The 27871-nt window shown below is 39.7% G+C and overlaps 1 protein-coding gene across 1 annotated transcript; it reads left to right on the top strand.

Annotated features, from left to right (window-relative positions):
* The first annotated feature begins 2487 nt into the window (after nt 1-2487).
* On the top strand, nt 2488-21541 carry cyp26b1 (cytochrome P450, family 26, subfamily b, polypeptide 1). The gene is made up of 6 exons (XM_073836268.1): nt 2488-3415; nt 12091-12315; nt 15565-15840; nt 15941-16096; nt 18520-18801; nt 19434-21541. The coding sequence occupies exons 1-6, from the start codon at nt 3212-3214 to the stop codon at nt 19824-19826; spliced, it is 1536 nt and encodes a 511-aa protein (XP_073692369.1). The 5' UTR covers nt 2488-3211; the 3' UTR covers nt 19827-21541.
* Nucleotides 21542-27871: the final 6330 nt, after the last annotated feature.

Genomic DNA, 27871 nt, shown 5'->3' with positions numbered 1-27871 from the left:
ACTCTCATTCTCACGGTACCTATTTACTGCAGAGGATCCATTAGCGAGCAAATGATGTAATGCAAAATTTCTCCAAATCTGTTCTGATGAAAGAACAAAATCATCTAGATCTTGGATGGCCTGGGGTGAATACATTTTAAGCAAATTTTCATTTTTGGCTGAACTATTCCTTTAAAGTCAACATTTTCTGTGTTTGCTTTATTAAAGCCCATCCTGATTTTATTTTAAACTCATTAAGATTCATTGGTGGATGTTATTCCACTGAAAAAAATTGGTTGTCTTTGTAAACTTTAATCAAAATGTAGTAACTTGCTCTTCCTTTGAAATGACTTTTCAGTAAGTTGAACTTGGAAGCTCTGTGCATTATGTATGCAGTTTACAAATCCCCATAGCAACATTTCATGAATCAACCAGCACCTTCAACCCATCCACTTTAATAGGCTTCTGGAATAAATCTGGTAATTCCAGGCCCCTCAGGACCTTGCGTCACTGCTAATTCTCTCACATCAAACAAGAGTTCATCAAGATGTGAACTTGCGTACTCTTTAAGCTGTAAGTCTATGCATTTCTCGGGGGGAAACGATTCAAAAGATTAACTAGGCATCAAGTTTATGTATTATATACAAATCATTTTATCCAGAACAACTACACCTCTGGTTTCTGGGTAAATTGCTTAGGTTTGTGTGAAGGAAAAACTTTTTTTCACAGCAAGATGAAAATAATTTATTTTATATGATATTCAGTAAGGAAATATCTCAGGTTGGAAAATGTTAAGCAATACCTACACATGCTAGATGCATGACAGCGTGCGCTGGAATCACAGATTGAGAAGTTCACTCTGTCTCCGCTAGGCGGCAGTGTAACGTTGAGAGACACATTCCGGTTGACAGCGGCAGACTGCGTGAGCGAAAGAATGTCTTAGGAAAGTATCATAAAAAGACAGAAATCCTTTGCATTTCACGGTGCAAACTCGGGACAGGTTTACTTTGGCTTAAAACAGATAGAAAAGCAAAAGTAAAGGGGGAGAATACGTAGAGTAAGCGTGCAGAAGTCGCACTTTTTCATACAGACTCAAGAAATGAATGGATGGTTTTAACTTATAGACGCGCGCTCCAGAGCTCTTCGCATTCATCTTTTAAACGAAACGAAGATGAATTGTTATATAAATGCGTCCTTTCTAATATTATAAAACGGTTAGGTTTTAAACAAGTAAACAGAATATATGATCAGCATCCTGTACTCTCTCTGCCTCTCTCCTCCTGCGCATCAACTGTGCGCCTCGGGTAGCAGACGTAAAGAGTGTGAGAGAAACAGCTGGAGTTCTGGTCTGCAATGGTCTTCTCGTATGCTGAGAACAATTACATAACTGTCCTTGAGTGGTTGTGATCATAAGGTGACCGTAATTGAAACCACGTCCCATCTGTATCAGATGACACCAGAACGAATCGGTCACTCTCATCGACACTCTCAGCGACACTCTCAGCAGTGTCTGTTCAACACAAGGGAGTTCATTTTACACGATAGATAGATATATGTTTTGCTAGTTGTTAATATATTTTAAAAGTTAGTTGGATATTTTTTCAAATGTTTAAGTAACCACAAAAGTTAGTCAGAACGCAAGTAGCGTTTGACTGAGGTACCACAGTGACATTTGGCTTGCGTTAAGTTCATTATTGATATAATTAATAAAAACTCCAATATTTATACCTTTATTACAGGTTTTCACAATAAACCTTTTGTTTTGCCTAAAATGACTTTAATATTAGTTAAAAAGAGATCTAGGGTTGCGCAAGGCGCATCTTAACAGGTTCTCGCCCAAAAATGTCAGAGATATTCTTTTACAAATGTTGACCCTCTGGCAATCATGGATAGATAGAACCTAATTTTTTCTGAAGAAAAGCAAATAACGAATGAGTGAGTCAATGAATGAATCACTGTGACTGTGAATATTCACAGGACTAACGGCACGCACTAGCTACTGCTGTGTGGAACAGATGCGCATCTGAACAGTCAAGGCATTTGTAGGAAATTAAAAACTGATATTGAACCAACATAACTATTATAGTGTGTTACTGAGTCCGTATAAGCCAAGGTAACACTGTTATAATATTACATCTCCTTTTTTCCTGTGGTTTTTGAACTAAGGGTTTAAATCCATGCTGAGTAATCAAGGTAGCTCAAACAGCATCATTAAGTTTAAGCTCGTATGATTTAACCATATGCATATTCCGCGAGTGGCAGGTGATAGGTTCTCGAACGTATGAGACTTAAAATATTGAAATTCTTCCTCCCTCTCTCTCTCCCTCTCTCTTTGGGCTCTTCTCCAGGTCCCGCACGCTCCAGCGCCCGGCCCGTTCACTTTTCACCCCGCCTCAGTTCGGTGGGGTGGGGTAAGGGGGGAGCCGCTTGCACCCTGGCCGAATGCCGCCTCACTGCCTCCGCTATATAAACACACATTGGAGGCTCGCTGTGCGACTCGAACTCACATTGAGAAACTGTATGTGAAGAGAGAGAGAGCTAGAGCGCAAGAGAGAGGTAGAGAGTAAAACCGCATCAGAAAACGGGCTAGCGAGACGCACTACAGTCATCTGAAGATTTTTACTGCTCATAGGCATCAAACTTCGGAGGATTATTACTTTCATTTATTTCTGCGTCTTCCTTATGACCATTACTTGATTTCAGTGCATTTAAAGAGCTTATATCGAGCTTTCCTGTAAGAGATATTTTTTAAAATAAATTATTCTTTTAAAAAAAAAAAAAAAAAAAAGTAACTTAAAGTTAATTTTTTAAACAAGAGTTTGAAACTTAGAACAAAATTTCTAAGTTTCAAGTTTGACAGGTTCACGCCAAATGTACATTTAATTTTTTTTAATTCAATTTAAAACTCACGGGAATATTGGAAAGCGATCTGCATAATTTAAAATGATATACAAACATTTAAGATCGATTTATAATATCCAGCATTCTGCTAATTAAACACTTCAGTTTATTCATTCACTTTTTATTACAAAACTTTGTTGCGTTGCCTTTTGGTGAAAGATAATCTTCTCAGCTATTTCCTTTTTTTTTTTTTTTTTTTTTTTAGAATAATTGTAGCAGCAAATCATATATAACATTTTAAGTCACTCATATACTCCCGAGAAGGCTTAACCACTGTAGTGCTCATCACTCCAAAGAACTATCTGAAACAAGTCCCCGGACGTTCACAGCCATGCTCTTCGAGAGTTTTGACCTTGTCTCGGCGCTGGCGACGCTGGCTGCGTGTTTAGTGTCCATGGCACTTCTTCTGGCCGTGTCCCAGCAACTCTGGCAGCTGAGGTGGACCGCAACACGGGACAAGAGCTGCAAGCTGCCTATGCCCAAAGGATCCATGGGGTTCCCTATCATTGGAGAAACATGCCACTGGTTCTTTCAGGTAAGCGCTCCATCTCCTTGTGTCTTTCCAAGTTTCCAGTCGCTTTGTTGTCGCTCCGGTGCGCGCCAGGCACCGCGGATTCGTGCGCTCACCAGTGTATATAGTCTCCCTGTATGTAACTGGGTTGTTAAAGACACATCAAGAGTAGGATAACGTCCACTAATGCCTTTCGCACGTGTGCGCCCGAGCGTAATAGTGCGCTTTAAAAAGCTAACAGCCTGCAGGTTAGTTATTCCCACGTGTGCAATTTCATCCGTGCCATATTTCCATGGTGTTAATAAGCTGTCTGTTTTAGATAGCCGACAGTTTTTGTTTCATACAGCCAGTTCTCAATCCACGTGGAACAACCTGTTTGCGGCTGCCAAGAAAGGCGCGCTCCGTTCCAGAAATATTGTAGTCCTTGGCTTCCGATGCGCGGGAGAACACAGCCACTGAGCACCGCTTGTCAAAGCGCGCATAAACTCCTCTTGGCGCACGGGGTGGGATTGATCGCTAGGGCAGGTAGTGTCGCGCTCTCATTGAGCTTCTGTAATTAAGCGCACCGGTTACTCTAGACGAACCCGCGTGTTGTGAATGATGCCGTGCCGTTCTGTCATAATACCCTGACAGCGCGTGGTGCGCATACAGTACATTCTATCTTGAGAAGTCAGGGAAGTTTGTGAACGCTCACATGGCTGGTCTTAGAACTTAAAAAACAAGGTAGCGCAAGAACTGAATAAAAATCAACACAGCGGCTATAATGTGGTATTTTGAAAGTAGGTTATTACACAAACCTTAGCTGTAAAAAACATTCCATACAGTAGAAATCGTGAATAAATGTCTGAGGAATTCTTTCCACATTAAAATCCATGGTGCGCATTAGGATGTCCCTGGACATTGGCTTGCAGTAGCTGGAGTGGGTTGCTTTAAACTGAGATTTGCTGAGGTTCAATAGAGAGGAATGTCCTGGTCTGAGTGGTGTACAGATCAAATTCTCTGGTCAGGAATAGATTCTCCAAACTTGCTGGAAATCCAGAAGAGAATTTCCATGCAGTTGGCAGGCTCTCTACGAAAACAAACAGGCTTGAGTGCATCTCAGAGTTACATATTTAAAATCAATAGGATTTGGTCCGGTCCATTTGTGCCAAACTTGTGTCATTGCTCATTGCCATAGCTCGAAGCATGACTGCGAGGCGACCGAGAGCTACTGTGCAGTTTGAAATGTTGATCTCTCTCCTTCTTGTGCTTCTGAAAACATGCATTGCTTTTTAACAATCTGTTACACAGATACATTTAAGATAACCACTTAATTTTGTCGGTTAACCCCTTTTGTGGACCACAATTCTCTCCTTAAGCCTCAGTGTAGCGGCAGTTGAATCCATAAGTGGGTCAAATCTGTGATTGACATAGATTTATGGACTCAGAGGAGTGTAATTTTTTTGCGTTCTCTTGTGGTGTGTCTGTCGTTTTGAATTATGAAATGATTTTGTATTTTGTCTGTGTATGAATATTCAATTGACCACAAAAAATATATGGTCAGAACTTTCATTTTTTTGTCCTCTCCTTAGCGGTGCTCCAAGTTTTGCTGAAATATCCTTATGGAGCATAAACTTAACTGTGACTATGCCAGGGCCATTACTTTTTAATTGTGGGCTGACATTAACAATGATTATTATATGTGAGCAGTTTCTGAGTACACAGGGAAGGCTGTCTAACATGAGAGCACAGTTCACCCAGTGGGCAGCCCTCCCTTACCTCTACCCCACGTCTCCACCTTGACCCAAATCGCTCCAGTCTGGGTGGCAATAAAGCTGCCCACCAGGGGGTCAAAAACACACCCACACCCTGGAACAAAGACTACACGGCTTGGGGCTCTGATCAGAATTCCAGAGAGCATGGCCTATAGAGACCTGTTGGATTTAGGAACAGTCTTCCAGCATCCCCTCTCTCTCGCTTTCTGGCTTTCTCCTGGGGCTTGTCGGGATTAGTGAGCATGAAACGGGCATGACTGGCACCAGTGCGCTGTGGCCCCTTTTTCACCTCTGGAACGCACCAGCAACCCCTCAAACAGCCTCTTGTCTTTAGGAACAGGGGACGGGGGGTGAAAGCGAAGGGGGCTTGGCAGCAGTAGTGGGAGGAGGAGGAAGGTAGGGGGATAGAAAAGAGAAGAAAAGGGGGTCCCCGGGGTGAGCGCTCACACTGCACTGAACAACCATAATCTCTCTCCACAAAGTGTTTCCAGGTCAAAGGGGAGCCCATTCTCTCAGCTCGGCCACATTTAGGTTCTTCGCGCTTGTCTCGTGGGCTTTGGCGTTCGCTCGGCATTAAGCGAAACCATTTCTCACTACATTGCCCGAAATTCCCATATCTCCGTTCATTGGCGGGTACACCCAAGGGTGACTGATGGCCAAATAATGGGACCTCAAGTCCTACTGCCTCTGCTCGCTTTCCCCCTCTCTCTCTCTGCAGAAATGCTGTCTATACCCCAATGGAGACGGGCCAACGCACACATCCTGAGAGATTCCAACGGGCTATTTCAGTAAATGGACATATTATCTTTATTTACGCTGAGACTGTGGGTCAGCGTACGGAGAACTCCTCCCGCGTCGTTACCTGCCGCTCTGAACCAATAAACACAGCGGCCCCCAGACTAAGCCGTGCAGACGCACATGGATATATACAGAAGGACCTGAGGACAAGGGTCAGAATAATGAGTGATACAAATAAAGAGCACGGAGCAGAATGGTGTGCCAAGCAAAACTTGCTGTACACTTTTCAAATCCCGCCGCTCCATCCATCTTTCTTTTCGTCTCGTCTTTCTTTACGGCGGTCGTATGCAGAAGAAACACACTGAGGTGATTGAAATTGCATATGAAATTGCACCCCCCCGGTCCCTCGCGTAGCACCCCTGTGTTAAGGTCAACCGTAGCTGATCTGAATAAATATAATTAAAAGGTTTTTTTGTGATTTTAATAAAGGGGTCATTTGTATAACATTTCCACTGGCACACAAAGGCTACATTTATGTAGCGGGAGGCTCGACTGGTGTCCAATTTACACAGAAATTTGTATTTTTAGTCCTGCGCACTCTGTGCGGAATGGGCCAGTGGAAAAAAGCGGTCCTCTTTATTGCGCCCCCTTGTAAAATATCTGATAAATTTCTTTTCAAAATAAAAGAAACTATTGAACGTGGCGAGTTAACCCTTTCACCTCCAGAGGCAGAGAACAGACATGTTTTGTGTGAGGTCCAAGAGCACATAACTGAACATACACATCTACTGTAAACACATCTGATCTGACAATAATCTATTATTCGTCTAGTCTATTTGTTGTCATATCTATTTCATTCTGATTCTAAGGTTTTAAATACGTCAAGTGACAAAATCTACGCAGCTGCACGAGCTTCTGACACAGATGTTCTTCTGCCAAGAGTCCTGCGCACTTTATTGTCTTCAAGCAACATCTGACATGTGTTTTGCGGTCCAAATGAATGTGGAAAGCTTTTTGGTCTTATCGCTGAAGATCATCTAACCTCAACCTCTAACAGAGTTCTTGAACCCAATCTGCCTTTGCTCAAAACAAACAGGCTTTTATATGACTGACAGCCGATTTCACTTGGTTTTTAAGAACGCGAGCTCGGAGCAACGAAGTCACCACCAGCATGCACGCGTGCAGAAGCGAACGAACGCACTGGCCGCATACGTGTGTGTGTGTTTGACAGTGCAAGTAAGCTGCAGATTATTACCTCATTGCTTTTCCAGGGTGTGTGGAGCTTTTGTGCGTCAGTGACCCTTTTGGGTTTTTTGTTTTATTTTCGTTCTCTGCACGTCTGAGCTTCTGTGGCCTTGTGAAATGAGGGAGGACATTTCTCACCTTCTAGCCAAATGACATCTGCGCGGCCAAGCCCAGCGCGTTTGTCTCCCCATTTCGCCTCACGACCCGTTTTGCTATTTCCAGCGCGCCGAGTCACTTTTCTATGAAGCAGACTGTGACCATTAAACCATCCTAATCACATTTTCTTATGCTCACTTTACTGTCAATCACCATCCTAATCACATTTTCTTATGCTCACCTCACTGTCAATCACTTGCAAGCAGGAAAACCATTAGCTTTTCCCATCTTCTTGCACATCTTTTGCACTTTTCACTTGTACTACACAGGTCAGGACTGGATCCTCTCTGGCTGCCCTTCTGTGTACACTTGTTTAAGAGGGAACTGCTGGCCCCTACATGTGTAAATACACACATGTAGATGTGAGAAATGTATATGTGTTTTTGGTGATGTAGTGTGTGACCATACATTGCACACTTTCACTACTCATACAGAGGTGGAAAAAAGGTCCTGGTCTGGTAAAGATGACAGCATGTGGTGTTTAAAATGGATGTTCTTGTTCCCAGAATTATCAAACACACTAAGTTCACGCAGGTTACACATGACGTCAAAAAAAGAAATCGTCTGAAGGGGAAATATGACAGAACAAAGACCATAAACAAACATAATATAATACAAATTACAAGTTCACTTGCGCGTAAATGTGTTTATACATTGAAATCAACAGAGAGAGAGTTAGAGTGTGCCCTTATGTTGGGCATGTGTGAAAGACGGCCTTGTCCTGGCCCTGTCAGGTTGAAAACGGCTCCTTTCTCTCTCTCATACCGACCGGTCCCACTGCTGAGAGGTGAACACACACACACAATCATCCATCATCTCACACACTCAGTTCTCACCATGTGGTGAAAGATACTACATTTATTTTCCCCTTCTTCCCCTGCATTGCTTTTGGATGTGTGTGTGTGTGCATGTGGTTGTTCATGTCAGCATTACCTCTTGCCCTCACACTCACCTGATATGTGAAATCCTCAGTGTCTTTAAGTATAGACTGGATGTGAGCTGGCCAGTGAACATTTCTCTCCCCCCACACACTGTTCACGCAGTGGCTGTGCCCCCTGTCCAACACCTGGCGAGGTCTCGGGATGCCATGTGTCTGTTTGGCAATAGACGGAGTTCTCTGAGGGAACAACAGTCTAAAACTGTTTCTTACTGACTAAACCTTGTTTTTCTGAAGTCCAAACTGGTGGTTTATGATTCTCGAATCAGGAATTTTTTCACCCACCCAACGAGGAACCGAAAATGTTTGAAAATGACATAATCCCGCCAAAACTATAAAACTCAAAACAGGCTTTTGCTGGAAAAATTGTGAAAACTGAGAAAGAAAAGTGTGAAAGTGTGAAATATGGTTTAAATCGTCCATCACTGCAGATTTTACAGCCATATTCTCTCCCACATGTTCAGCCAGTTCTGGTTAAACTTTGGCAGTTGAGAAAGTGAGACTTAATCCCCTTTTGTCTGACCTTGTCTAACCTTGGTGAGCATATATCTCGTTAGTTTGATCTCATAATCTCACTATTTAATTAAGCCGATTAAGCCAGTCGTGAGATAAGGTTGTCATTTATGTTCTCAGAACAATATAGAGGTGTTGGATGTGTCAGTCAGTCAAGGTCAAAGGTGATTAAAAAAAGTGAGGTCAGATGATTTTATGTCAATAATTAAAATGCAGTGCATTTCAGATGCATTCACATACATTTATGCTCCTTAATGTTTGCTGACGTACAGTATGTTTTAAAAATTCAACAGCAAGACATCATTCATGAACTAATCTGTTTATTTGTTTATATATGAAGGTGAGAAACCCAGCCTCTGGCCACAAGTACATGAAAAGGGGTGGAACTCTTATCCATCTCCCAAAAGATTGGTTTTTGGACTAAGGGCGGACCGGAAGGGGATTGGGAAGTGCTTGCCCTCAGTTAAAGCAGCAATATGTTCAGAACCTGGCCCTTATATTTGAGACCAGGAGATGGGGGGAAAGTGACAAAAACTACCCTGTCCATATACTTAGAGTAAAACGCTCCCGAGGTATGCAGTTTGAATTCTGCCACCTTTGCTTGTGAGTTTTCATTTTGAACATAAGTGATATTAAGCTAATCACCTAAACTCCAAAAAGATTCCTGTCAATTAGGGATGTGCCCGAATAGTGACTCCATTTGCGTTCTATGGAGCCACTAAAGGGACATGGTTAGCCGCTTGCTAGCGGTGGCCTGTTACATTACAGCACATAAAATTTAACTTACCACATAAACAGAGTAAGGAGAAATGAGTGATAGGATGATAGAATGATTTACAGATCCTGAGCACCACTGACAAACATCTAATCTTGTAAAATGTGTGGTAAGTACTGGCGCTCCATAGTTATGCACAGAGTACGTGTAATCACAAATCTCAAAAGTAAAAAGCAAAAGCACATGCAAAAGCGATTTAAATGCCCTGCATATTAATAGCGGCTCCCTGATGCCTGCAATTTATATACAGTATAATTACCCAAGGATGTAATTGCAAGAGAAAGCATTGAAATATATATTTTTAGGGGTTCCGTAGTACTCTTCATTTCCTTTCTGAACACGGTACTCTTAGGCACATCTACTGTCAATGGCAAAACATCATCTATAATACAATAAAACACTAATTCATGGTTTATACACTTCACATTTGACTTGAACAGGTATTAACACACATATAGCATGCTGAGGTGAAGTGTATTCAGGCTAGTTTCTCTCAGCCAAACAGGAAAAAAAGCCTTGCATGCTGCTAAATTTATCCTCGCAAATAAGAGTGTGAGTGTTGGAGTGTGCTCGATGAAACTGGTCACAAATTTTGGTAAGGGAGGGGGGAGGGTGGCAAGGGGAGCAAACAGCTCTACTGCCACTTCCTGCCATGGGGTCAGTATGTGTGTGTGAGGCTGAGAGGTTACAGGCCGTCTTTATGTGCTCAGCAGAGGTCTCGAGGGCTAGAGGCAATTACTGTGTGTGTTATCCAGAGCAACTCACTCCAGAGCTAAGAGTCTTTATCATGTTCATAACTTAAATGTGCATGATGACTATAAATTAGTTTTACTTTAGTACTGTGCAGAATAATGCATTCAATTATGTATATTTTCTCTGCAGTGTATTTGTGTATATGTGCGAAATACATAGAGCGTTAAAACTGTGGCATTTCAGTCAGGCAGATGGTATGGCTACAGGCCATTCAGGTTCTTGTCAAGTGTGTTTCTGTAACCCTTAAACGTCCCTTTTAGATGTTTGGGGTAATCACTCTGCTTGTTCTTAAATCGTAGAGGTGAAGAGGTCAAAGGTGAAAGTTTGCAGGATGTACTGGATTCCTTGCTGATTAGCACTTCAGCCAATCTTTCACACAACACACCGACTTCTGAGAGCTAATGGCTGCGCTCATATACTCATTAGATCACTACTCTCAGCGTGATCCTGAAGGCTAAGCCCCTTCTTAGCTAAAGCTAACCCAATTGCATAAAGAATGCCGTGAACGGGACCCTTATGCCCTTACAATACAAAAACAAACATGTGAGCTAATCCCACAAGGCTAACACCCTTCATTCCAAATACCCATTAGCCCTAACACCTCATAACATCTGTAATATTAAGATGAAAAGCCTTAGCCTACAGTGTTGTGTTTAATTTTATGGGTTATAGCTAGGCTAAAGGCTAATAATGTGATTGAAACTACAAAGGTAATAATTCTGTTCAATTTATGGTTTAAAATCAACAGCTATTTTTTGCTTCGGGCATGTTGGTGACTTATTAAAATCATAATATTAACAATAATATTAACAATTCTGTACAGTATTAATTTATAATAAAATATCCTAATATAAATAATACGGTAATAGTGCAGTCAAACCGATTAATTGTGATTAATCGCATCAAAAGTTTGTGTTTACATAATAGAAATGTAAATATATACACTTATTTCTTAAATACATACATATATGTATGTGTATTTATATATACATATAAATATTCTAGGGCTGTCCTCGACTAAAGATTTTTCTGATCAACTAGTAGTCGTTCATTTTAAGCATTAGTCGACTATTAGTCACACGTTTATTAATAAACCATATAAGTCATAATAATAAGCCTTTAATTGCCTACATAGCCTAATAAGTTCTCAAGCGGACACAGAAAAAGCTTGCCCAGCAGATAAAATAATTATGAATGTGTCAGGGACTACATTAACAATTTGATAATTTATTGATAAACTAGTGCTTGCTTTGTTTTCGGCTTAAGAGATAAAGTTGGTGGCACTGACTCGTCATCTCTGCAGTAGTGATGCAAAATCTGAGAATATTTGTTTTCTATTTGAATTGGTTATTTTAAAAGGAGACATTTCACTCTCAATAAATACATTTTCATGTCTGTAAGGCAAGTATACACAGAGTTTCAAAGTTTTGCGCTCAAGTTCACAGAGACAGAGACGGGAGAAAGTGCATCCTTTTTGCTTTAATTATTTTACAAAAGCGAAATGTTTCATTGTTATTCTGAGTGCAGACAAATAAAGATTTTGAGCATTCACACTCTGCACAGACACTTTAGCACACATTTTCTAGGTTAACATTAAATTGAGCTGCCAAGTTGCTACTACATACATATTTCAGATGAAAAGTCATATTTGAGGTCGATGAATGATAGGTAATCATTTGGATGTCCTGCCCGATGTACTATATTACCACACAGACCAGCTATTAACGATCTGTTTGTAAAGAATTGCATGACATTTTACTCATCTGTTCCACTGTTTAATCTGCAACTAATGTATTTTTTTCTTCTTCCACCTGCTTCTCTTTTTCAGGGTGCGGGTTTCCATGCGTCAAGGAGGCAGAAGTATGGGAATGTATTCAAGACTCATCTGCTCGGGCGGCCACTTATCCGGGTCACGGGGGCAGAGAATGTGCGTAAGGTTTTGATGGGAGAACACAGCCTGGTCACTGTGGACTGGCCCCAAAGCACCAGCACTCTACTGGGTCCTAACAGTCTGGCCAACTCCATAGGAGACATCCACCGCAAAAGAAGAAAGGTAAGGTCCATATACGGTTATTTAACACTCAAATGCAGTTTTATTATGTGTGGGAACCATCCTTATCTCTTAATGGATGCTGCATTGCTGCTGAAAAATGTTTTGAATTCGTGAAAAGACAAAACCGAGTAAGAACGAGAGATGGAGTGAAAGAAACAAGATAGAAGGTCAAATGGAAAGAGCTTTGCCATCCCTAGGTCCAGATTTGCGTACAGATACTCACAATGCCTTGCTCACTATTGTTACACATAACAGTCTGCTCACAATGGAGGATTACGCTCATAACTAGCTTCTCCTCAAATCCAACCCATTGTTCGGGAACAAAATAGCTTTTTTGTGGACCCTGGTTCTCTTCAGTCCCTTGGAGGCTTGAGTTTCACCCCACACACCTGTTCCATTGAGGGGTCAGCGGGGTGTAATCAGTCTGGTTAATCCTCCAGGTCCAGGGCCTCACGCAAACCCCCTAATGACTGCTAATTAGTCAGCCAGCCTCAGACGGACAAAGACCGCCTTATGGACCCCATTCACCCAGGTTTCAATGTCCTGCTCTGCGCACTAATGTCAAAAATATATTTTCATTTGTTCTTCAACCTCTCTGGAGGCATACAGCAATGTACAGTTTATATTCTAGACTGGAAAGAGCCTCTAAGCTCTCTGGGATGTCCCGTTATAGGCATGACGTTTTGCAAAGAATAGAATTTCTCTTCAAAGACAATTGCAACACATATACATGTACTGGAGAGAGGCTTAATGCAAGCATTAGATCCATAGGGCTCTGTGAGGTTGGGATGTAGCTATATAAATGATAGAATTATTAACAAAAGTTCTTCCGTGTCTTTATCTATGTGCTGGTCACACAACAGTTCATTAAGTAATATTAGATCAACCAAATTAGCATTGGGCCTATCAAACAGTAGATATGGTGAGGCATTGAATTTATTAGGTTGGCCAGTAGAGGGCACAGGATCTTAATTCTGCGCTCACCTGCCTACACAAAGTGATCTCGCTGTGAATGAGGGATTTTGTTTTAGTCAGCGGGGGAGAGACAGAAAAGGGAGAGCAAGAGAGAGATTGGAAAAGTAGAGAGAAGTGTAAAGAAAGTGAATGGTTTAGGGGAGAGAATAAAGAGGTCTTTACATTCTGGTCAAACCAGCAGCTTTGAGCAGTTTCATATAATTTAAGACATATGGAAATTATTAGGGTGGGGGAGTTTTAAAAGGCTGAGGGTGTATGTGTGTGGAAAGTGCAGTACAAGAAGTCACGTTTTGTAATGAAGACAGGCGGCTGCTTTTTTTCCAGTAGTGTTCAAAATCCTGTATAATGGGGACTGGCATTAGCGGAGCTTGACTGACGTCTGTCTAGTACGCAGAGACTTGCAAAAGGAAAATAGTGACCTTTAAAAAATCCCCAACCAATAAGCAGTATAAATATGGCGTTGTATTGCATATATTAATTTATGGGAAGTAGCAAAGAGAGATGTGTGACGCAAACATGCTTGTAGCCACTCGTTTTTCCTCCACACGTGTGGAACAGCGTGACGTGCCAGAAAAGCATCTGATGTTGGTGATGTAGTGGAATGGACAGATAACTTGGTGGCTTTATATACATGAAGAAAAGTCCAAGTTTAAATAAGTTTGAAACAAGATATTTTTATAACTAAATTATATACTTACAGCCAGTGAATCCCTAGAGTTAGTTCAGTGTTAGAGATGAAGTGTGTCTGAGAAGACAAAAAGAAATGGGCCTTGGCGAAAGAAAGTCAGACAGGGAGACAGGAGGAGGACACACAAGTCTCCGCCCCCTTCCCTTTACTACTGTGGAAAAAAGCGGGGCGGGGACGAGGTATTTGAAATGAGATGGCATATAAAAAGTGCTATTGTTAGTCGTCGGCACTGGAACATGGATGTTATTTCACTAAACAAACCAGCACAACTGAGGTACATTAGAAATGCGCTGCTGCGGCCAGGAAAATCTTACCTTCGCTTTTCACCCTCACTGCTGATGCAGAGGGAAACTCTCTGAGAGTTTCAGATATTCTGAGAGCGAGGTGGAGGTAGGTGAGTGGCAGTTAAGAGTACAAGAAGGTCAGAAATACAGAGGACTTTAGAATTAATGAGAATGTTCCATGCTTCAAGCTATTACACAAATAAGCTTGGACTTTAGGTGCCGAATGTGGCTTCAGGATAATATTTTCATGACATTTCTTGTCTGTAGAGCACAGATGTGCCGGATTGTGATGGATGATGTGATTCATGGGCCAGGTGCATTGTGGGAAGTGCAGTTCAGCAAAGCAGCTCTATAAGCCTGAGTCAAAAACGAAAAGTTTTGTAGCTACTTTCGGAACAGTGCAATATACATGTAGATAAAAACTCCTAAATAATATGTGACCCTGGAGTGCAAAACCAGTTATAAGTAGCATGGGTATATTTGTAGCAATAGCCAACAATACATTGTATGGGTCAAATTTATCCATTTTTCTTTTATGCCAAAAATCATTAGGATATTCCATGAAGATATTTAGTAAATTTCCTACCGTAAATATATCAAAACTTAATTTTTGATTAGTAACATATGCAGGGGCGTCGCTGGGAATTCTGGGCCCTGTGCACTGACTCAGCTAATGGCCCCCCCCCCCCTAAAATAAGGGGGGGGGGGGGGGTTCGCGATCGCTATACTACGTTACGGGGGTTCTCGCCAGGCATTTACATTAGTTAACAACATTTATTGTGATCTTAAAATTATATTTAAATGAAAATAAAATTTCACTCCTCGGGGGCCCTCCCCCCACTTGGGGCCCTGGTAATTTACTCCCCCTTTTCACCCAACTACGATGCCCCTGAATATATGCATAGCTAAGAACTTTATTTGGACAACTTTCTCAATATTTTGATTTTTTGCACCCTCAGATTCCAGATTTTCAAATAGTTGTATCTCAGCCAAATATTGTTCTATCCCAACAAACCTACATCAATGAACCGCTTTCAGATGATGTATAAATCTCAGTTTCAGACAATTGACCCTTATGACTGGTTTTGTGGTCCAGGGTCACATATTGCTATCATAGATCCCTCCCACTGTTTTCTCAGGCCAATTAGATTATGTCCTGGGCTCTTTGGTAAAATACATCAGCTTTGGGACTTGCAGCTATAAATTTAGAAAATTCCTCAACTGATTGCCAAACGATTTGTCATATTTGTTCTCTGCTGATGCAAACAGCAGACTGACCGCACTTTCAATTGTGTTTCCCAGATCTTTGCTAAAGTCTTCAGTCATGAGGCTCTGGAGAGCTACCTGCCCAAAATCCAGCAGGTCATTCAGGAGACCCTACGGGTGTGGAGCTCCAATCCTGACCCCATCAACGTCTATCGTGAGTCCCAGCGGCTCTCCTTCCACATGGCCGTGCGCGTGCTCCTGGGTTTCCGCGTTTCTGAAGAGGAGATGCACTGTCTTTTCCACACTTTCCAGGACTTTGTGGAGAACGTTTTTAGCCTTCCCATCGACCTGCCGTTTAGTGGTTACAGGAAGGTAAAATGTCAATATGCATTGTCTAAATTGAAAACGGATTCGATTGTCTCTGTGAATTAGGTACACAGTGGTAGATTAACTAATAGACTTGTGTTTGCAGGGTATTCGTGCAAGAGACTCGCTCCAGAAAAGCATAGAAAAAGCCATCAGAGAGAAACCACTCCATTCTCAGGGGAAAGACTACACTGATGCTCTTGACGTGCTTCTAGAGAGCGCCAAGGAGAACAACACAGAGCTTACGATGCAGGAGCTCAAGGTGAGCAAAGTACTACTGATACACTACAGCTTTGTTGCAAAACCTTGTTTCAAAAGCTGTCTACCTAGACAACATTTTAAGGCATCATAGGCATACTTTCCTGTGTGAAGGCTATTTCAAACACGACGTAAAACAAATATAATGAAAAAACTTTACAGTGTACTGTGAAGAGAAATGTTGATTATAAATTAGTGCTGTCAATCCATAAAAAAAAGAATAAATTAATCACACATTTTTTTCTCAAATTAATTGTGATTAATCCCACCTAACATGAAAGTTTTTAAATATACTATGTTGCAATAATTTCACATTCAATCTTCAAATGTAGAAACAACAAAAAATATTGTTATACATTTTAATATTGTTATACATTTTTATGACTGAAGATGAGTATCACTGATACCAATATTAGATGTCTCTAGGAAATTTTTCATTTTTTCCAAATGTTTAACCATTGAATATAGCCATTCAACAATACAGTATAAATGAGAGCTATCAATTCTAACATTTATTAGACTTAAAAAATGACAACTAATTTAAGTGAACTTAAAACAATCTTCACATAAACCCATTATTACTTCAGCAAGTAGAAACCCCCTCCCAGAAATTTAATAAAGTTAAGTTATCAAACACTAAATGCAAAATTAAATCTAGATGAATCCTTCTACAATATTTGGCCCGAGATAGAACTATTGAAAATCTGTAATCTGAGGGTGCAAAACAAAATCTAAATATTGAGAAAATTGCCTTTAAAGTTGTTTGAAATCGAGTAGCCGCCTAGTCTGCATAATTGAGGAGTTCTCTTTGACATAATGTGCTGGCTTACTGAACGGTGATATTTTACCATACATTTCAAATGATTTGTTTTAGTTGTTTTTTTGACATGTCATCTCTATTGAATGCTGTACATTACACATCTGTAAAACCGGTCATGGTTTTCACCAGCCAGGCATCCTTCCACAGTCTCTTCATGCTAATCATTTTCTTTTCACCAGATGATTTTGTTTTCAGAGTGAGGTCAAATTGTGATTACTTGATTACATATTAAAGCTAAACAGGAAGTCAACACTATGATATTGAGAGGCTTGCAGCGACTCTCTGGCAACACACTTTGCCCACTGACCGCACTCTTAATTTCTCTTCTCTCTCTCCTGCTCGATTCTCTAGTCGCGTGACCAAACTGGGATGACAGACATTCAATGACACAGATAATAGTCAATAAATGCTTCCCTGTAGGCTATTGTTACCTGGTTATTCCACTCGGCTCAGACGGTTCAGCTGTTTTCTTTAGTAAGGTACATGCATAGTCTCTTCAGACATTGGCGGCAGGGGTGGCTCCCAGGCCTGTCAACACCAACTCACTGGCAAGCAGTTAAAAAAGGGAGGGAGAGAGAAGAGAGAAAAAAGAAACCTGTGTAAGATGGCTGCCAAACCTCAAAGAAAAAAAAGAAGAGAGAAGGAAAGAAAAGAAATAAAGAAGCTTCATCCTAAGAATTCAGAGAAGTCAGATTGCAGCGAAGTAGCTGACTAGAGACAATATATATACACACTATTGTTCAGAAGGTTGGGGTCAGTGTTTATTTATTTATTTTTTTTAAAGAAATTAATACTTTTATTTAGCAAGGATGTGTTAAAACATTATGACTTTCAAAATGTTAATAAAATAATTCTAAAAAAAAATCACGGTTTCTACAAAAAATATTAAGCAGCACAACATTGATAATACGAAATGTTATATGAGCACCAAATCAGCATATCAAAATCATTTCTGAAGGATCATGTGACATTAAAATATTAAAAGATATCTAACTATATATAAATACAGTATATAACGTAGTAAACAGTTATTTTGAATTGTATCACCCAAATAGTATTAAGTAGCACAGGTATATTTGTAGCAATAGCTAAAAAACATTGTATGGGTCAAAATGATCAATTTTATGCCAAAAATCATTAGGATATTAAGTAAATAGTGTTCCAAGAAGATATTTTTTTAATTTCCTACCGTAAATATATCAAAACTTAATTTTTGATTAATAATATGCATTGCTAAGAACTTCATTTAGACAACTTTAAAGGCAATTTTCTCAATATTTTGTTTTTTTTGCATCCTCAGATTTCAGATTTTCAAATAGTTGTCCTATCCTAACAGACATTAATGGAAAGCTTTTTATTCAGCTTTCAAATAATGTATAAATCTCAATTTCAAAAAATTGACTGTAATGACTGGTTTTGTGGTCCAGGGTTACAATTACAAAATTAATTTTGACAGATATGAGTTTCTGCAAGTTTTATCACAGGAATCAAACCACAAATCATCAGTAAAAGATGTCAAAGTGCCAGAAAATCTAAAATCATAGATTAGTGTCCATACATGTGTCATTTAATCACAGACCTCTTTCTTTCTTTCTTTCTTTCTTTAGGAGTCTACTATTGAGCTGATCTTTGCAGCTTTTGCCACAACAGCCAGCGCCAGCACGTCTCTGATCATGCAGTTGCTGCAACACCCTGCGGTGCTGGAGAAGCTGCGTGAGGAGCTGCGGAGTTGTGGCCTTCTGCACGACGGCTGTCTGTGCCAGGGTGAATTACGACTGGAGAGCATCATTAGCCTCAAGTACCTGGACTGCGTGATCAAAGAGGTCCTGCGTCTGTTCGCCCCTGTGTCCGGAGGTTACCGCATTGCCACACAGACCTTTGAGCTGGATGTAAGTTGTTGAGGATTTGCAGCTACTTGAACCCAAAAGTGAGAATTCTGTCATCGTTTACCCTCATGTTGACATACTATGAAAAACATGTTATTGAGGTCACATTAGAAACACATTCGTTCATCTTCAGAACACAAATTAAGATATTTTTGATGAAATCCGAAAGCTTTCTGACCCTGCATAGAGAGCAACGCAACTACCACATTCAAGGCCCAGAAAGGTAGTCAAGACATCATTAAAATAGTCCATGTGAGTGGTCCATCAGTGGTTCAATCTTAATTTTATAAAGCTATGAGAATACTTTTTGTGCACAAATTAAACAAAAAAAACTCTTCCATGTCAGTCTTCACCACGTGTTCAGGAGAGTACCCATATCACACGGGCTATTTTAACAATGTCCTTGCTAACTTTCTGGGCCTTGAATGTGTCAGTTGTGTTGGGGTCAGAAAGCTCTCGGAATTCATCAAAAATATCTTAATTTGTGTTCCAAAAATGAAGGAAGGTCTTATAAGTTTGGAACGACGTGAGGCTGAATAATTATTGACAGAATTTTCAATTTTGAGTGAACTATTCCCATATAGTTTTAGTTATCAATAACAACACTTCTAACGTCCTTGTTGCCTGTCTCTCAGGGTGTACAGGTACCCAAAGGTTGGAGTGTCATGTACAGCATCCGTGACACCCATGACACCTCAGCTGTGTTCAAAGACGTGGAGGCCTTCGACCCGGACCGGTTCAGCCCAGAGCGGAGCGAGGATCGCGAGGGCCGCTTCCACTACCTGCCCTTCGGCGGTGGCGTTCGCTCCTGCCTCGGCAAGAAGCTGGCCACACTCTTTCTCAAACTCCTAGCTGTAGAGCTGGCAGGAGGTAGTCGCTTCGAACTGGCCACGCGGACATTCCCACGCTTGATTTCGGTGCCTGTGGTGCACCCCACCGACGGCCTGCGTGTAAAATTCTTCGGCCTCGACTCCAACCAGAATCAGATCATGGCCAAGTCGAATGAGATGCTGGATGCCACCGTGTGACAGAAACAGACTTCATATTTGGAGCTGTCACCTGAAATTGAAAAGACTCTCATTTGCCAAAAATGTATAGTCTATCATTTGTAAAGAAGTATATCAGAAATATATAAATTTAACTGAACGTATTGCTACATCAGGAGAGCACAAGAGGAACGTTTCAGAAAGGAAGAGGTGAAAGGGACAGTCATATAAGCCGATGTAGATGTCACAGGGTCTTGAGATGAGAGTTCGTGTGAGTGTTTTTCGTGGATGCTAAGCTCGTTTATATGTATATACAGTATGTGTGGTGTTTGTGCGTGTGTGTAAATACATTACGTGTTTTTTCTTGTGCGAATGTACACGTGTGCCTGTTTACGTGCGTGGACAGGTTGTTATTCAGCTAAGGTATTAGGAGTTAGAGTAGGCAGTGTAAACTAGAATGAATGGGCGGATTGTGTAATTTACTCAGGTGTGTTAGCAGTACAGAAGGAGCTTTCAGACGAACCCAGTACTTGTTATACATGCTCTGTGCATAAGTGACAATTCATAATATTCTTTTTAAGAGAGCGTGAAAAGGAGGCGAGAGATGAAGAGAGATATATAACTAGACAGAGACTATACGAGAAAATGAACCTGTGCAGGCTCTCAAAACAAGCTATAGTGGGAATGGGGGACTCGTTCCTGCTGCAAATGTTATATCTGAAGAAAAAATAAGCAAAAAAAACATGTCATAACTGTCGTATATGCTGCTTCAGGAGTCGCTTTTTATTTATATGATGGAGCAGAGTGCCAACTGACCTCTGCAAAGAGGAAGGTTTCTTTTTTTCCTGCTGCTCCACATCAATATACGATGAAATTATATTGAACACAGTAGATGATGGTGGAACGGAGTGGACAATCATCAGCCATTGACTCTGTATTCCACCAATCAGGAGAGTTTTCTTGAGACGCCTCTGAAGGGACTTTAAAGGCGGTTGGTTGAGAGGCACCAGGACTCTGAGCAACCCGGCGAGGGTTCTTCCTTTACAGGCCACACGAAGGACTTTTCTTTGATAAAATATGCCACTGATCTTTTTTTTATGAATTAATGAATGAATGAATTAATGTCTGCTGCTTTCACCGTTTTCTAACAGAGAGTAGATTGCTATAACTTCAGCTACACTTTTGCAATTGTTGTGAGTGCAAGAGGGATTTCACCTATTAGAAAGCCATGGGTAAAGCATTTTTGCATTGTCTAATATCCTAATATTCTTGCTATTAATATTATTATTATTATTGTAAGAAATCTTATTTTAAGTGCTATTTTTGTTATATTTCAGAATAGAGTTCTAGTATAAGTAAAGTCTGTTGGTAAATACTGTTCTATTTAGAATGATATGGATTTCAGTTATACTGTATTGTACACAGTGTTTAAATGTTAATATGGTTTTATGTTATTGTAATAATTATAATTTTTGGTTATCATTATTATCATTGCATTTAGTTAATATTAATAAACAGAAGCACTTGCGAGGTATATGTTTATTTTGAGTGCCATTTGACTACATGTTTTGCTCTTTTGTTGATTGTTGAGTTTGTCTGTACATATATTTTATTCCTTTTTACAAATACACATTTCACTTAGTTCAAATATGAATGTTTTTCCCTACTTTTTTTTTTTTTTTTTTTTTTACAGTGATTCTTTAAATGTACTTGGTAATTTTATAAACCCTTGTAATAAACTATAATGTGAAAATCAATCATTCGCTCCTAATTCTTTCCTATGATCTTGCTTAACAGCAATAACAACTTCCTTCGCTACTTAGGCTCAGTGGTATCTGGATGCGTTTTGAACATGATTTTTAAAATTATGGCTAAATATTTTAATTGTTAACCACATGCGAGTCTGTTTTACATCACCTAGGAACCACAGGATACCCTTTGATGGTTTGCAGTCAAATTCTGTGAGGAAAAAAAAAGAAAGCTGATCTTTTTGATGTTCGCTCTATTTGATTGGTTGATTCTTGTGTGTCTTTTGTGTTTGTATGTATACAGTAAATACACAATGAAGTAACAATACACATTGTAAAATGACCACACACTTCCTTAAGTTTCAACTAGTACTTACAGTAGTGATATGGCGACACACGCACACTGCAGACAATTCAACAAACAACAGCTTTATTCAATCGACGCCAGATGTGTTGACCAGCACTCACTTCAAAGAGCAGCCTTAGCACACAAACAACCATCCTCACCATGCATGTTCTCATTTTTGCTTTGGAGTCTTGCTTATTCATTTATGGCTTTCTTTGTTTTTAATAATTATTGCATGCTGTTTAGTTATTAAAATCATCCAAGTATGCCCTGACAGCATTCTGGAAGTCGTGTCAATTAGATGCGACTAGTGATACTCTGCATGAAAGGATAATACTTAATCTCAATGTCTTTCATATGGACATTCACAGATTTTCTTTGATTAGAGCTTAATAAATATTTAATTATATTGATCCATGGTGTAAGTGAAAGCAGAATAACTTAAAGGAGGAACATCTTGACAACCTGGACCGCAAGAAAGCATATCTATGCCACTATCTGGTTTCTCATTAGAGATCACTAATGGGGTCACTTCCTTTTCCATTCATATGAAATTCAGTATTGATTATGTTATCAATGTTGATTCATATCAAGAAGAAACCTTGTTAACTGTATAATATTTTTATTAAGGCACATATTTAGAGCATGCTTACCCCTAAAGCAATTTAAAATTCCTTGAGGCTTATGCATTATTTCTGTATACAATGCCTTGCGAAAGTATTCATACCCCTTAATTTTTTCACATCTTGTTATTTTGCTGCCTTATGTTAAACTGGTTTAAATTACTTTCTTCCCACATCTATCTACACACCATGACAAAGCAAAAAACAATTGTCACAACTTCGTAACATAAGGCAGGAACATTGAACGTGAAAAAAATGAAGGGGTATGAATACTTTCGCACTGTATATGTTAAAAAAATACATAATACCTTAATATTCATCTCCCACCATTCTCTTTTCTAAAAATATCTATGTGACTCCACTTAGCTTCTTTGTCTTATCTGCCTTTGATGCAGAACAATAGATTCCTTTCAGTTTTCCACCCCCCTTTTCCCAACCCTCCTAGGAATCCTCATTTCCAACCACAATGTCTGAGTACGCCTGGAAGCATATATTTGGAGAACATGGAGATGCTTCCAGGATTCTTCTCATTGTTCTCAGTGGAGAACAGTCTGAGACATCTATGATCACTACTGAGACTGCCCTGAGCTAGCCATCGCTCTTCTCCACAACATTCTTGATGAGCACTCAGATGTTTCCATTTCCCGTCTGCCGTTTGGCCTTTTTCATGGATGAAAAAGACAAAAGTCTTGCTGAATGGACTCAAAAAGTCAAAGACATGCAAACAGTTTCGACAAGCAGATTTGGACTACATTTAGGAACAAAAGGCTGTGACATTTGGAAAAGCACATGTCTGATGTTCACACAGACGCTAAACAGATTTAGGTTTCAAATGCTGGCCGAATCGGACGTTTGATAATTGCAGATGATAGAACCATTACTATAATAAGATGACCTCTGTACGTTGTTAGCATTGCTACATAGTATAATCTTAAAGTGCATCATATACACATACATACATACATACATATATATATATATATATATATATATATATATATACACACACACACACACAGACATAGCGATTGACACGCAAGTTGACATGAGTTACATGCTAAAACATTTCCTCCAAAAATCAATTTTTTTCAGTTGTCCAGCTGTCTCTTTGTTAATGGCAAGAAAGCGAATGCCTTTACATTTCTGTCTGTCAATATACTATATCAATAGCCAAAAATAAGAACCTGAGTGCAAGTGAACATAAGTTATGTGTTAAAACATTTCTTCAGAAAATCGATTTCTTCAGTGCTTCATTTTTTCCTCCTGCTTTTCTTAATTTTCAGATAAGTCTCTCTTTCATTCGGTCCCTCTCTTCTTGGCAAGAGAGCTCATGCCTTTACATTTTTGCGGTTGTTTAGCATCAAATTTGTGATGGGAACAACCCCTGGCTTGCCAGAGAAGTACACTAACAGTGGGGGCAACGTGTATCGTTACAAAGTCACGGTGACGCACGTTTTCAATTTGCGGGTAATTGCTACAAGCTGATTTGGGGTTTAAAACTCTCAGCTGAGCAGCCAGGATGGAGTGATGACAGGACATGCTTGGTCTATGTTTGGTCACAGAACTATAATCAAACCAAAACCCACAAAACAACAGGCATTTGGTGGGGCTGGACCAAGGTAAGTACACTTCCAGTGGAGGAGATCAACCTTTCTTCAGGAGAATCGCTATATGAGATCATACACCTGACCTGCTTGAACACTTTGATTCAGAACAGCATGTCAAGAAATATAGGGGGGGGGGGGGGGTTTATGTGGGGTGTTCTTTTAATACTAGTGGTTGAATCTTTCATCTTTTGTTTTTTTTATTCTTTAAACTAAACCATATTAACATCCTTTTTTTCTAATTTTCAGTCTGAATTCACAAAGCCTTCATTGTGCTCTGGGTCTGGCTGACAGAATGTAGAACCAGAGAGTGTGTACAGTACATGTCTGTGTGTAACTGCATTCAGACGTTCATTCTGGCTTGTTTATGAACAACGACCTTTCTAGAGTGAGCTTCACACCATGTCCAGACCTTCCAGTAAATAGCCATCTATGTGTCTGTCCAATCTGGTACAGTTTTTTGGGAATAATGATTGGAAATTCACAGCATGATTCATTGACACAGCAGGGTCATGCTGGAGACTAAAATAAACTCAGGTCTGACACTGCTTAGATATTCCAGAATAAAATAACACTGAAGTCTTTCCCATAAGCACATTTTCCTCTGCAGGTATAAAGCTGGATGATGGTAATATTCAAAGAGTTTTGCAAGAGGTGTAGGTGGAGTTCCCATATAAATATACGGGTGGAGATGGAGCAACTTTCTAAAGGTTAGATTTGGATGATTGCATTGATCATTGTTCTTGGAAAAATCACTTACAGGTGAGGAATGGGGTCCATATCATAAACATCTAACATTTAAACCGAATGTGGAAATACAGAGCCGTGACACTGGAAAAGAATGAAATGACTGATTGAAAAGGAGGACGACCTAAAACCATGACGTAAAAAAAAGCCATTAGATTCCATTGAGTGACAATTTAGGGGCTGCACTTAGTGACTAATTGACTAATTGACTACTCAACTTTAAAGGTCACATATCATGAAAATCTGACTTTTTCCATGTTTAAGTGCAATTAATTGGTCCCTGGTGAAACTGAAAAGTTCTAGCATGTATTTCTTAGTAACTTAAACTCACAGCTTCAATATTAGTAGACAGACTAACACACACGCAATGCATTCATACAAATGTAATCTTTATTGTGCCACTTTTTCTGTGTCTGATTTACAAGGAGCAGACATCTGACAAATATAACGACCCAAAGACAGAAGAACTGATAAAATTGAGCTGTTATAGAAGCAATAGCTATGTGGGCAGCGCTGTGTCATATGCCATAGCTGTGCACAAGGTGTCCGAGTCTTAAAAAAAATCGAATGTTGTTCAACCCAGGCCTGGTTCTATGCCGGTGCTTTTTAGTGATTATAAACAGTGCACTCTTTGCAGCATAGCAATGGATGGCACTAAAATCTTTATATTTATTAAGAAGTGCTTTCAAAATTACCCCGTTAATGCAGGCAACTAATTTTTACAGTTTAACGGCGTTAAAAATATTTAACACAGTTAACGCAGGGGTGGGGCTAGGGTTGGCCACCTCACTCACAACTGCTGCTTCTCTCTCTTTTTTCTTGACAAGAAGTGTGTTTATTTAGGCACAGAATGTCTTTATGACCACATCAAAGGGGAGATTTTTAGACGCTCACTCTTACTTCAGCGCCGAGCGTCAGTAGAACTGTAGCTTGTACTGTAGCTACTGTGCTCGTAGCACACACAGTCATAAAAATATGCAATCAAACAAATATTAAAAATTTCTTTATGTTGTTTCTACATTAATTTGAAGATTGAATGTGAAATTATTGCAATATAAAAGTATATTCAAAAACTTATCTGTTATTAATTTGGTAAAATTATGTAAAATTAATTTCAGACAAAATGTCAGATTAATTAGTTAATTTTTTTAATCGATTGACAGCACTAATATTAAGCTTAGAGCACCCTTACAGTGATTTGTTTCTGGAGCCATACCTGGTTCAACACCTACAGTCATCTTCAGTACGAGAATTCATGGGATTCACATTTGTTCCACGTGAAAATGATTCAGTTCCTTACATAATTTGGTTTGTCTACTGCCTCAGATTATACGTGGCTCAAAAATGTCTGAGATAGCGTGTCAAAGGTGAAAAAACATACTAATATTTCAACAGTATTTAGAGTGCTATGCCATTTCATTTTAATATATTTTTAAAGCAATGCAGCTGAAAAAGTTTGCTTGCATCACTACGTCACTGTGTTTGCTTCACTCTGTCACTCTCAGTTCCGCAGTGTTCCTGTAGAATAAACAAAATCTTTTCTCAGGACATGCCTGTTCATATCAACTTGTTTATTTTCCACTGTCTGTTTGTACCTTTTTTATTTCAAGAATTTAGCGTTAAGTTTGTCAAAAACCCACATAAGACGAAATCTGTGGGCAAATGTTGCAGATGTATGGTCCAAGCTGGAGGAGATCTAAAGCATTTGGCTGCCAGCAAAATGAAAATGTTGAAAAGGGGTTGCTGTATTTTTCAATCTCAAATTACGTCGCTTGAGTGTAAATCAATCTTTTATTTTTTTTTTCTCATTAGTTAGTCACCACTGGAAAAAAAAAGAGAAATGAAAAACAATTTGGATCAAACGATTTTGAAAAGATATTGCCGTTTTTCTTATTTGAGGGACACACACAGACTCTTATGGTTAAAGACAAACTAATGATTCTACTAAGTCAGTGTTTCTCAACGGGGGCGTTGGGAGAGCCTCGGGGGGCGCTGAAAGCAATAATTTTGAAAGGGGGGCGCTGAGGTGGTTTTGGGGGGCGCTTGGTTAAGACAAGTTTAAACCGAATAAGTTTGAGCTAAAATTTGCAGAAGAAAATGGTCTGCCACATCCTAATGCCATTTCTACACTGGATGCATCAAAGCGCACTTTCTGTGTCTATTTGTCAACTTGTCTGCAGCATAAGCGCGCGGAATGCGTTTACTGTAGCGCTCGCGCTCAGTTACTGAATGACTCATTATAACGGGATCTACGTGCTTTAACGCAACTTGTTGCGCCTTTCGCGGCCATTGTAGCAGTGTTAAGGTCATTGCACACTGTGTCCGAATTTTTCGTAAACGTTATTTCGTATTCGTAATCCTAAAAATTCGTCACACACAGAAACCTTGCACACTGAGTCCGACGAAATAGAACGATGTTGTCCACTCTCTTCTTAAAAAGAGAAACAGATACAGAGGAGTGAGGGAATACTTTTAAGGCGCACCTCCTTATTAATAAACTGCGGGATTATCCCGGGTGATTCAGAGTTTATTTCAGGATGTCAGTAATCGTTGATGCTTTGCTAGCATTACTGGAGCCACATAATATAAAGAAGACCACTAATTTTTGCGAACTCAGCATACAAGGACCTTCACAGTGCTTTGTGCTGCGGGACAAAGTGAATGAACTTGACACATGCAATTCTGGATTTTGGTCAAAACACCTCTCAAAATGCTTGCTACAGATGCGAAAAACGCAAAAAATCAAACCCGATCCGCAATTTTTTATGACGGACGAAAAATTTGGAGGCAGTGTGCAAGTGTGATTAACATAACGTGAGGTATTTATTTTTTAACGTGCGAAAAATTCGGACTCAATGTGTGCAATGACCTTAAGTGTTAGCTGGCTGCTAGTTTACAATAGTCACGGTCAAGCATGAGATGCTTTTTCTTGTTTAGAAAAAAAAATAATATGAAAGCTTTTTGTTTGCCAAATGATTTAAATGCCAAATTTTTAAAGAATGTATTCAAAGCTCACAAA

This window comes from Garra rufa, chromosome 3, assembly GCF_049309525.1.
Source record: "Garra rufa chromosome 3, GarRuf1.0, whole genome shotgun sequence".
NCBI classification, from domain to species: Eukaryota; Metazoa; Chordata; class Actinopteri; order Cypriniformes; family Cyprinidae; genus Garra; species Garra rufa.
This window is presented reverse-complemented; position numbering and strand designations above follow the sequence as displayed.